This window comes from Rhinolophus hipposideros (assembly GCF_964194185.1).
Source record: "Rhinolophus hipposideros genome assembly, chromosome: 11".
Taxonomy (NCBI): Eukaryota; Metazoa; Chordata; class Mammalia; order Chiroptera; family Rhinolophidae; genus Rhinolophus; species Rhinolophus hipposideros.
In genome coordinates this window covers 35,810,590-35,823,659 of record NC_138057.1, presented here as the reverse complement: position 1 = coordinate 35,823,659, position 13,070 = coordinate 35,810,590, and the positions used below count along the sequence as shown (strand labels likewise).

Sequence of the window (13,070 nt, the reverse complement as noted above, 5' to 3'; positions counted from 1 at the left end):
CACTACTTCCCCAAATTTCTTACCTATATGATTGCAGAATATCTATAATGCCCATAAATAAAAGTAATTTTTCTCCCTTATGGCTTTTAGCTGGAATGCCTCCCATTCTGTTGATAGAGCAAAAGAGAAAATATTTTATAATATAAGAATAGATGTTAAAAACAATTGCTAACAAATAGACTATAAGTAAAAATGGACAATCTTTAAGAATTCTGAACTCTCTCTCCCTTCATCATTTTTTTTTTCTGGAATCAGTTAGTCTTCTTGGGAATCTAGAACTATGTACTTCCCACAAAGGAGAAAGATAGAGGAGTCAGCTCTGAAGAATTGGGTGGAAAGAACCCAATTAAAAAATTATTCCTATTTTAAAACCATGACCAATAATTTAAAAAGTATTTAAAAATATTCCTTTTAAAAAATGTAACACTTTTATATATTTACTGTGAGATTTTAAAATAAAATATAGAAAAGCACAGAGAAAAAATATATAAAGAATCCATTCATAGGATGCAAAGTAAATCACTATTAACATTTGGTACACCTTTCCTGTGTGTGTGTGTGTTTATTAACCCACAAAAGTGATTAATTTATTATGTTTTATAACCTGAATTTTTCACTTTCTAAGTGACAATCATTTCCTCATATTCAATGCTAATGTGTTTTTTAATGGGTGTGTGGTATTTCACTCTACTGAGAGAGAATAATATTTTTAATCAATTATTGGACATTTAGATGGATTTACAAGCAAGGATTTAAAAAAAATAGTTTAATATGTAAAGATTTCCTTTATAAAAGTGAAACATGCCTGTGATTTAGTCATTGTTGAAGACTCCTGGAAGGCAGACACTTATGGCCAAGGAAAATGATTTCTTTCTGTCTCCTTGCTCAGCTGCTGCACACGTGATGCAGTCAACCAGTTCAATAATTTTCTTTGGTTGTAATTGTTTCTTTTAGTCACTATGTACTTTATACATGCAAACTCATCCTCCAGTTACTACACTGAGGTGAGAGGCCACATTTGCCAGAGGACAGGACTAAAACAACAGTCCTGTTGTTTACGCAGATAAGAAGCTCTGAATTGCGAACATAATTCCTATCATGTATTTGCTTAAATACATGTTTATTCACATTCAAAGTATATTCCCCCTGCTGTGGTGGATGTTTTGAATATGTAGTAAATGGGGGTAAAAACATTTTCAGCCATTGTTAAAAAAAATGGAGCCACTGAAACAAGGAAATCATGTGGGTAAAAAAATGATAACTCAAAGTCCTGCCATTCATCTAGTTATCCACAGATGAAGAGAAATGAAGGCTGGCTCACTCCATTTCAGCACCAGCTAGGAATCTAGTCCCAGGGAGCCATCATGAAGGGAACATGATTGCATTTAATAACCCAATGACGTGGGCTGCCCCAACCAAGAGGGCGTGTGGCTGAGTGGCGGTACTTACGTGTCAGGGTTCTCTGTGATGCCTGCGTCTCCAGATTTCCCTGGACCCTGGATGGATTCCATTGCTGTTGAATAGAGGACCTTCTGCATTCCAGGCCGCTTAGCATCAGGCACGTTTTGTGGGGTGTCATCTTCTTTCTCTTTGAGGGAATGGTCCAAGATATGGATTCCCAGTAAAAGGCTATAGTCCATGATCTTGAAGCTTTCCAGTACCTGAGTAAGAAAAAGAACCAGCAGGCTGGTCAGCTTGAATGGTCCACAAGTCTCCTCTGCACAGAATCACTGCACTCTAGACATACAGACTCACAGACACACAGCTCCTGCATCCCTCCCCGGGGGTAGCCAGAGGAAACATCACAGTAAAAACATTTGACGGTATCAGTAGCTCATGTGCAGTAAAGATGATCACAAGGACTTTGAGATGATATTTTTATACAAATCCAAAGTAAGCACATCTTTTCGTAACCCTCCATGAATGTTTCACTAATAGCATTTATTGAACACTTTCCATGTAGCAGGTACCAGTGGTTGACTTGACTATTACTGTCTCTATTTTACAGATGAAAAAATCGAGACACAGAAAGATAAAGTAATTTGCTCATTGCTACACAGCTCGTAGTGGCATTGTCAGGATTTGAACCCAGGCAGTCAACTCCAGCATCCACACTCAAGCGCTAGAGCAGAGAAACCAAAAACCAGGGGTCTCTACAAACATGTAGCCTCCTCAGCATGAAGACTCAGCTGAGTCTTCATGAAGACTCAGGAATGTGTTTCTGTTTGAATTCTGTTCTTGAAATCTTAATCTTGCTGGAGTTCATTGGTCTCCCTTCCAAAGCTTGTCTTTCAAATTAGCAAGTCTTTTTAAAAAATTATGATCTCAATGAAAAACAGGACTTAATGCTTAATTATCCATTCAGTGGGGAAGAGAAGGAATTAAAAGTAATTGAATGCCGCCGGACAGAAAGAGTGAAGCTCTGATAGGAAAGCAGAGGGGGACAAGGGCAAGATCAGAGGCAGGCAACATGGCTTCTGAGTATGGTGGGGCTTGGACATCAGGAGCCTGAAAGAGTGTTCAGGAGGAGAGCCTAAAAACAGGGTCATTCCCTCTATGATAAAGTTCTTTCCTTAGTAGCTTGCACATGATTCTCCTCTGCAACAGAATTTTTCTCATTTATTATTTTTTTATTAAATTTATTGGGGGGTAACATGGGTTAACAGCATTATATAAATTTCAGCTGTAAAACATTATAATACAACATCTGTATACTCTATTGTGTGCACACCATCTGAAGCCTAGTCTCCTTCCATCACCAAATATTTGATCCCTTTATCCGATTCATCTTCCTCCCACACCCCTTCACCTCTGGTAACCACCAATCTTACAACAGATTTTTTAATGCCTGGCATTTCTTATACAAAATTGCCCAGAAAGTAAGAGAATCCTGTGTGCCAGAACAATTGTATCATAATCTATCACTACCCCAGTTAGGAAATGCCTTTCAGGATCAGAGTTCACAGGTACTTGTTTAACCAGGGTTTGAATACCAAGAATTTATTATGCTTCTCATTCTCCCTCAGCCCAACTGCTTTTTGATCATTTACGATACTACAAAGAGGGTCAGGCCTGAGGAGTCAAACACCTGTGGCTGCCACTTCATGGATACCACCTGACAGAACTTTGTGAACTATGGCACACGTGGCCTTGGAAACGTATGGTTATATCCCTGGGCCTTATGCATCTTTGCTGTCAATGAGGAAAACTGAAAGTGGGCTGCAAAGGCGTATCCATTATCCCAGAGTGTCCACCCTTCATCTCTCAGATACTAAGGTGAGTACTTTCAGAAAGGAGGCAGGTAAGAGCTGAGAGGAGAGGCTTATTACTTAAGAGGTTTAGACCATGGAACTTTCTAACCCAAGAGATCAGGGTGGCCCGACAGTAATGTGGAACCAACTTCCCCAACCTACAAGAGCAGTGATGCCAAGATTGTTGGAGGAGGAAGGAAGCATGATAGGAATAGTTCTTCACCACTGACCCAACGCTTTGGCATCAGACCCATTGGTTGGTTCTCCATGGAGATTTAGTAGTGCCTTGCCCCTCCATAAAGTAGCACAGAGCCACGGAAGAGAGAGCACAGCTTTGCACTGGGGTTGCCAAGGAAGGACCCAGTCTCTTGAAAGAAAACACTAACAGAGACTGGATGCTTACTTCAGACAGAAACAAGTGTAGAAGGATCTTAGCCTTTGTAATTCTCAACCATACTGACAGGCTGGCTTGGGAATCGTGCCCACTCAGAGAGCTCCATAAACCTGTACAATGATCACCACCTACCAATGCCATTTTGTCTGCTCACGTTTATTAGTGTTAGTGCGTCCCTTCCTAGAGAGACTGTTGGATAAGGACATGCAGGATACAGAGCATGGACCCTGTGACCTCAGGCCGGTTGTATCACCTCCCTGGGTCTCAGTTTCTTCCTCTATAAATGGTGACAGTAATATTACCTAGTAGGTGGGGTGCTTGTGAAAATTAAATATGGTAATGCAGGTAAAGTGCCCAGAAAAATTCCTGGTACAAAAAAAGTACTCAGTTAACTGTGAGTGATCATCCTAATTATAAGTCATGGTGACTCGTTGCTCTTACTAGTGCGAGAGACCAGAGATGTCAGCTTGAAGTAACGCCTGGAGTTCACTTCTGAAAACAAAAATTCGTAAAAAGCCAACAAAAATAAGACTGCACTTCTAGCTGCTTACCAGGTCCCTTTTGGCGTCCCCGATTCCTTTAGAAGTTCTGTGTTAGTGGGTTCCCAGTAGTATCGTTTGGATGTTCAACAGGAAAAGGTCAGCTGACACCAGAGCACTGCTGGTCAAGAGGTTATACAATGATGGCCCCATGATCCATCTAAGGGTACAGTGTCCTTTTCATGGACAAACGCCACAGCCCTGTGCCCTGCACAGCCCAAACTACTTATTGGTCCAAGGGTGTTCCCTCCAAGCAGTGAACTGGCTTCAAAAGCAGACTGTAATCAGACCCTGTGACGATGTGGGGAGGGTCCCTCTCAGACATCCAGAGTGGTACAGTAAAGAGGTAAAGACAGAAGGCACTCCAGATGCCACTGTATTTATTTCATTTTCTTCTGCAAAGCATCCACAAATTAATTCTGCTTGTCAAAAAGCTTTCTTTAGAAAATAACTTTTCTTATATTTTTAATGCACTCTTTAACCTGAACTGGTTGTAATCGCAATCTGTTTTCCTGCCCAAGGACAGGCCAAAGAGAACATGCGCATTTTAGAAGTGATACAAAGTCAAGCTGGGGTCCAGCTGTAGCTATTGATGCTCTCCCAATGTTTTAAGTCGTCAAATATTTATACTTCTTTTTTTTTTTTTATAAAATAAACTTCAAGAGAGAATTAAGAAAAAGCTACAGATAAATTTTAAAAGAGATTCATTTTTCTCTCTACTATTAAATTGGATCATCGGCATTCCTCAACGGTGCTGAACTGTCCTTAGGACGCCAGTCTCCTACTTTCAGAGTAAAAGGCTTAAAAATGATCAATTCTATTCTCACGGTATGAAGAGCTGACCAGGATAGATTTTGGGGTTAGGTAAAGTCACCACCCGTTAAAAAAAGTTAAGGAAGAAAAAGATAAACATATAGGCATATATTTTTAAATCAAATCCAAAGCTTCTGTAATGGAAATTTCTGGGAACAGATTTTAGTTATGTGCATTGCAGGTCTGCATCAATTAGGAACGAAATAGTTCTGTTATTCATATCCCTTCATTTCCTTAATCAAAGGAATCTGTAAATCTGCCAAAATCTTAACATTGTGATCTTTAAGAGGACGCAATATTCTGCAACATGACAGCCACCAATCCGTCGAGGCTGTCCCTCAGGCACACATTTTGTTCCAGACTGTCTGCCTGACCTGGCTGCTGCTGGTGGATTCTGTACCTGTGCGTCTGTTACGCAAAATACAGGTTGCAATGCAAATACGGCTGCTTTTCCATCTACCTTGGGGAAGACTTTATTTCTTCAGTTGTTCAAAAAAAAAAAAAAAAAAAGCAGGAATGGTTCACAGACATATGTAACACTGAAAGCAAGTTGGAATACCACAAAGTTTTCTACTGTCAAAGCCAGACGTTATTTTTTCTCTCTCAAGGATTATTTTAAGTTAATAGTAATAATGGAATGCAGTAAAAAAAAAAAAAAAGTCAATGTCAAAGCAGCTGTTATAATATCCTGAAGAGATGATGGAAATTATCTGTTCCTGAAATAAAAGCATATTCCCCAGTCCCCCTCATGGCCAGTGATGCATTAGGAATGCCCTATTCACATATAGTTTCTGTAGATTTGGTGACCTGATGTGGGAGCTGTTCTAACTCAGAATGATGGACACTGATGTCCTCTCTTCATGGCCAAAGGTCATAGAGAGTGGCCGGCCTCTTTTCCATCTTTTCTGCCCTGCTCCTTAGACCTGCACACTGTTACCCATCCCACTGCTAGAAGAAGCCAGAGTAGCTTCACAGTGGTTAAGACTCCATGCTCTGGACCCAGGTGGCCTAGTTTGACTCATGGCGCCCCCATTAGTTTATCCTTGGGCAAAGTATGTAACCTTTTTGGGCCTCAGGACTCATCTGTAAAGTTGAGGTAGCAGGGACACCTCCCTCACGGAGTTAGTTAGTGAGGAGACTAACGGCGGTAATCCATGTTAAGTCTTAGGACAGACTAGCATACAGAAAGCACCCAATAAGTGTCAGCGCTTCTTTATTGTCTTTGACACTCCTCTACCTCTAGAATCTCCCCTAGAATCTCCACTCACCCTCAACTACCGTGTCCTGCCTTTTCTTGATTCTTTGCCTTTCTGTTTGTCTTTCCTGCTTTTTTCCTTCTGTGGCCTAAAGATGCTCACCAGAGTTCTCTCTTCAACTCTTTTTTTTCTCTACTTTTCAGCAGTGACATTCACTCTTTTCTTGGGGGGCAAAAAAGATGAGTGCCCAGTCTGTGCCAGCCACATGGAAGTTGCTGGATCTTCAGAGGTAAGTAAAACAGACAACTAACTATACTGTCCTCAAAATTACACAAGCCTGAATTACAGATGAGTGTAAGGCCTAGGAGGAAAATCAGGCTGCTGGCGAGATACCCCACATAAAGAGTACCTACTTTTGACTGGGGAGTATTTCAAAAGCACTGGTAAGAGATGGAATACTTGAATGAGGTGGCAGAAAGAGAGTTCAAGGCAGAAGTGGATAGAGTTAAGAACAGTTAGAGGTAGATTCTAACTATCATCTCTCTATAGACAATTCCTAAAATGTTACCTTTAGTCCGAACTCACTCTTAAGCTCCAGGCCTACATATTTCCAGTGGCCTCTGGACATTTCTAAATTTGCGTTAGAAATGTCCAGACACCCTTTCTGACACCCCTGCTTGACCAGGTCACATCACACTCCTACTCAAAGCCCTCAGTCTCTCAGCACTGCTTGGTGCCAACGCCTCATTTTTGACATCGAATGTCTGCACGCCTACGGCTCCATCCAGCTTCTCTATGTTATTTAATACTTGCCTAGAGACACCTTCCAAGCTAGTCAAACTGGAGTCCCTTTATGATCCCTAAATGTGTTCCAAAGATGTAACCCCTGATGTTTTTGCCCATGTTATTTCTTCCAGGTCTTACTATCTCTTAAAATCTTACTAGTTGTTCAAAGCCTATCTCAATTCTTACTTCCACAAATATTATACTGATGCTCTCAACAAAGTGTTGGGAACACATCTTCTCTCTGAAAACCAAAGCCCACTATCAATGTCCCTCCATGGAATAAAATTTGACCTCGGGTTGTACTTATAAGTTTCCTATCATACACACAAGAGAGCTCCCTCACCAAAGATTTGTTTTACTTTGTGCTCCCTGCTGTGCACTCTGAACATAGCAGCAATGCATATTTGTTATATTGTTTTCCATGTGAACAAACAAGTAAATACCAAAATGTCAGCAGCAAGAATATATAGCTCATCTATGTCTTAAATATGAGAACTTTATCTTGTGCTTCATGATTACCATGCTCGTGAAAAATCTTCAGCAGTGAAAGCATTTATTATGATTCTGTGCCCTACGTTGTCAGAAAAATGAAGATAATCGTCTACAGTGTTTTCAAACCTATCTACACCAGAGGTATTTAGACACACCGTGTCAAGGGCAAAAATCAAGTTGTTATTTACAGAGACTTTTAATTTGCTGTTTTGTAGGCACACAACTAAATGGCAGATAAAAGGCTTGTTTTGCTATAAACTAAGCAGAGTTCAGAGTTGGGTAAAAATATCACTTGTCTTTTTAGAAAGCCTCTGCAAAGAGAGTGCATCACAGCCTGGGTCAACTGCAAGAACTCAACCATCCGAGAGGTTAAAGGGTCCTTGGTGCTGGCCCTAAGATGGGGGCTCTGTTCTGAAGCTCATCTCAGGGCCTCCTTAGCTTTCCTGTCCTCTGTTTCTCTGCTTTTCCAATATGTAAGGAATGCAAAGGTAAGTTGGCATAAGACTAAGAAAGAAGAATCATCAGGTAAGTAAGTCTAAAGGACTTCAAAAAATAGATGCATTTAAAAATTAGTACCCAGCACCAAAAGACATGGAGCGTGCAAAGACAATGCAACTCAAGTAATCTGTAAGTGATGCTTTATGTAAAATAGAGAAACATGGTGATTCTAGGATGAAAAGAGATGCTTTATTAATTGGATCTTAGGCAAGCAAGGTTTCTATCAAAGGCATGCAATAATTTCCGATGCCACGGAATTCTTATTAATCCATTCAATTACTATGCGCCAGGCACTCTCTTGTTTAGAAATCCTTTGAGTATGCTAGCTAATGTGTGATAAAATGATAACATCACCATTTTATAACCCCTAATTAATTAATGGATTTAGTCAGTGGTCAACAGCTGCTAAAAATCACAGAAAGGCATTCTGACATTATGTGCCTGCTGACTGGAGGAAACACCGCCAAACAGGAAGTCAAACCTAAATTTGACCAAACGTCTAGGTTCACCAACCAATCTACAGGAAAAACAACAGAGAGAAGCATGAAAAAAGAAACCGTGGATATTTAATCAGCAAAATATTGACTATGGGATAAACAAAAGCAATTTCTTCAATGAATATTCTCACAATGAAAAAAATAAGTGATGGGGGAGGGGCTTAATAAGTGAGTCCTAAATCCTGATCCAAAGTAAAAAGTCATTTCTCAAACAATTAGAAATTTGAATATGACTATGTATTTGATGATTATTAAGAATTATTAATTTTGTAAAGGTATGATAAAGGCATTACCTTTTTTTTTTTTTTTTTTTTTTTTTGTAAAGGAGTCCTTAATTTTTAGGGCTTCTTACTAAAACATGTATGGGTAAAATGATGTGATACCTGGGATGTGCTTCAAGCTTTATGGGGAGGGGACAATGGGACAAAACAAGATTGGCTGTGAGTTGAAAATTGTTGAAGCTGGGTACAGGTTACATGGGGGTTCACTGTAATATTCTGTCCATTTTGTATATATTTAAAGTTTTTAAAAATAAAGTTTAATATGCTTCTTTGAAATGCTTAAATGAAATGCATTTATATACCTGTTTAGTGTTCACTTACCACTCTCTGCTGAGGACAGGGTAGAGATGGCACAGATAAATAATAAAAATTAATAAATTGGGATCTTTACTAAAGTGGTTAAAGCAGAAAAGTTGCTATGTTCTATACTCATCTCACCCGACCATCCTTTGATAGAAGAGCTAAAGAAAAACCAAGTTAACAAAATGTGGAGCTGACAGGAAGCTGCATCAAGGGCCCTGAGTAATTTTTTTAAACTGGACTAGTATAGTCCTTGAATGAAGAGCAAATGATTGGCAAGAACATTGTGTTAATTCAACAATATAAGATGATTCAAAATAGTATCCTAGAGAATTTAAGCAAATAGACATTCCTGGACACATTGGTTGAGGGGAAAAAAGGAATCCGAGGTTCTGTCCTTTCTCCCACAGTAGGCCCCTTGGAGTATAGCTCCAGAAGTACTTGCATGTGCAAGTCAAGTAAATGCTGAATGTTGCCTTTTAAATATAATTTAATTTCTTCAGTAAAGCACAGAGTGTTCTTTGATAATTTAATAAAGAAAAAAAATAACAGGCTGTGATAAGCCATACAAGTTTGGCTGGTAAAGCAGACTGAAATAAATATTCAATCTCTAGCCTAGTTATGGCAAAGATGTGTTTTTCACTGTGTCTAGCACAGTGATCTAGAACTCTGGTCTGTGCTGGATTGAGCTGTACCAACACTATTTTTGCTCACTTAGAAAGCTTGAAGTAGTAGAAGAATACCTTATAGGCATTAGAAGTAGCCATCTATCATTTCCAAAGATTGTATGTAAGTGTGAGTGTGAGGGTATTTGTGTGTATGAGTGTGTGTGTGTGTGTGTGTGTGTGTGTGTATTTATCAACTACTACCGTGTTTCCCCGAAAATAAGACTAGCCAACCATCAGCTCTAATGCATCTTTGGGAACAAAAATTAACATAAGACCCTGTCTTATTTTAATATAAGACCAGGTATAATATAATAATTAATATAATATAATATAACATAATATACCAGGTATAATAAAAATTATATATATATAATATATATAGTATAATATAATATAGTATAATATAATATAATACCAGGTCTTATATTAATTTTTGCTCCAAAAGATGCATTACAGCTGATGGTCCGGCTAGGTCTTATTTTCAGGGAAACACGGTATACTGGATGAGTTTTGGATTTTTTTATAGACGCTTTGTTTCTACAAATAAAGATGTTTTAATAAATTATTTTCCAAACACTTTCAAAAGTAATATTTTATAATAAAATTGCCAAGTTTTTCTAATTATATATCTTCCAGTTGGCTTCACCATGAATGATTTGTGGCTTAATGGTTGACAGCCCAGGGGTTGTCCAGCTATCCAGTGAGACTCAGCGGCTGCTCTCGGTTTAAGTTTCCACGTCAATTTCAATGAGTGAGGTGGAATTCCTGAATCCTCACCACTGTCTACTACAGTCCCCCTCCTCTGAAGAACTGCCTCTTTGGGTAAGCACTCCTGCTCCCTCTCCATTTTACTCTAATGGACAAAGAGGGGGAAGGTATAATAATGGAAGAATTTACCCATAATAAATAAGGCCTTCATAGTTTGAACTTAAACTTTAAACTTGAAGCTTCTTAGAGGTAAGGACAATATTCTATTTATTTTTTGTACCTCCCATGGACTTTGCACAGAGCCTTATGCATAACAAGAATTCAAAACTATTGGTTCAATGAGATATAATTAATTCAGAGGGAAGGTGAGGTAGGCTTTATCAAATGAGATTACTGTGGTGTCTGAAGCCCGAGAAATCAAGCCGATCCATGTTCTGAGATCATCAAAGTTTCCACAGGGCAGAAAGAATCTTAGGTCTGGGAAAGTCACCATTGGCACTAAACAACTTATAATTTAAGAACAGCAGCAAGTAGCTACCTACAGGATGAGTTTTAAGGAGAGATGGAAAACTTGGGTTGTGAAAGTTATCACTAGAAATGAATATATATATACATTCTCAAAATTAAAGTATAAGAGATGGCTCAATGCCACATCCCACTTAGCATGAGGGCGATGATTGGAGAGGGAAATAGAATATCATAAGTGGAGGAGCCTATAGCAAATATTCCTGTCTTTGTGTGTCACCAACATGTGGTGGAGAGTCTACATTTCCAGTGGTGTTTACCTCACAAGATGGAGTCATAAGAAGGATAATTTACACTCACCCTGCAAGCGAGTTCAACCTTGAGTAAGGAGACTATTTAAATTAAGAGGTGACTGCTTACACGAGACGATACTGACATATTATGAATTGGTAAGTAAGTTTGGGGAAGTAGATTTCAGTGAGCAAAATTACTTGTGGAAAATTAAGAAACAATTTTCCCGCACATCTGAGCATAGAGAAAATAAATCTGAAACCTGGATCAACTGCTTTCTCTGTTCCTTTAAAATTAGGTTATTGGCAGTTTTTTCTGAAATTGCTAACAATCTAGAAAAAAGTTGGATAGCTGTTTCAGAAAGAAGAATATTTATTACAGGATGGTCTCTCTCTACCTCCAAAGAACATCAGTCATGATCTGAAGACAGATTACCAGGTACTGGTGAAAATGCAGCAAATGTTGAGTTGGCATCTAGAAGAGCTTGTCTTTGGAACAGCTGGAGCGGACCGAACACGGGCAACCTTACAAATGAGTTCTTCATGTGGAGAAATGAAGGGAAGTTAACGAGATGCAGACTCCAGCCAGGCTCACATTCAGGCTGGATGAGGATATTTTAAATAAACATTAGGTTTTAACTTCTCTGCATCCCTAATAGCTATGGACAGCTAACATGTCCAGTGGACTCTATATTATTTAAATATACTTTTGTCAAGTATACATGTAGAAAAGTATACAGATGTATCTTCTCTAATGAAAGGTTGAAATTTAATATATAAATTCATTAATAACAGATTGGTTTCGGCTATTCCACTCTCTGGGGAGGCAGCAATTGTCCCATGGAGATTTTCTACCTCACCATAGAGAAGTGCAGAACTTCTAAGGACAAAAGTGAGGAAAGAAGAGTTATAATTGCTGGATCAAAACACTAAACCTCAAAATGTCTCTGAAGGTAGAACATTGGTGACATCAATGGGACATTCACTTACAGGGGAAGGGGGGCATATAAAAAGCACTGACTGATACTGACAGGATGAAGAACCATACACACGAGCCAAAGCCTCTCAGATGCCAGCAGTACGTGACCTTTCTGAAAAGAACTGGAATCAATGTGCAACCCAACAAGTACCTTGCCTTTCACAAGGCAGTCGAGAAAGTGCCATTCCTACGACCCCCATTGAGTTGGTATTCAGTAAATGTGGACTGGATGTTGAATGAATAAAATGAAGCCCTACAAAAATCAAATCCATTTTCCTCTTTAAAACTGTTTCCGGTTGCCTAAGTTGAAGATAAGGTTGTGTTTGATAGGTGCACAGCAAGTTGAGTAACACACCACAAGGCATATTTCAGAACCATTTTCTAAACTTTATAACATTTTCACAGATTCTGGAAACCCTCAACGCCTTAACTCTCCGTAACTCAGCTCATCACCAGATTCCAGAAGTTTCTCCCAAGCTGTGGAGACTCAACTCCATTTTGTAAGTTGCTAGGGTTTGCCACCCCTCTGTTTCCTTTAGCTGGGGTATTTACAGCCCTGCTCTATTTCACGTGGTCATCTGTGTGACTGACTTACCCTGGCGTTCACAACCGGATGCGCACTGGCTAATCTCAAAAGCTTTCCAGACACATCTCGAAAGCCAGGGTTATTGCTGTCATCACCCCCACCCCGCTCTGTGGCCACTTCCCCTTCCTACTAGCGTTTTTCTCTCTGGTTCCCCAGGATTCCCAGCAGGGAAGAGGATATGGCCTGTGGGGACATTTCCTTCCCTTTGCTCCCTCCCCTCAGACACTTGGTGAGTCCTATTTGGCACCTACATTGACCTTACCTCTAGAATCTCCAAAATCAAAGATAGGGAGGTTCTTTTCACACAAAAGCAAGAAACCCCAATAC

At 39.4% G+C, this 13,070-nt stretch overlaps 1 protein-coding gene across 5 annotated transcripts in view; it reads right to left on the bottom strand.

Moving 5' to 3' along the window:
* Positions 1-13,070, bottom strand: part of PIP5K1B (phosphatidylinositol-4-phosphate 5-kinase type 1 beta) — a 283,009-nt gene that overhangs the window by 85,715 nt on the left and 184,224 nt on the right. For all 5 annotated transcript variants that reach the window (XM_081066583.1, XM_081066581.1, XM_081066584.1 and 2 more), the window contains exons 8-9: positions 1,450-1,661; positions 24-107 (exon numbers count right to left, since the gene is read on the bottom strand). In XM_081066583.1, coding sequence (XP_080922709.1) covers positions 24-107; positions 1,450-1,661 — 296 coding nt within the window. The remainder of the gene's footprint in view (positions 1-23; positions 108-1,449; positions 1,662-13,070) is intronic.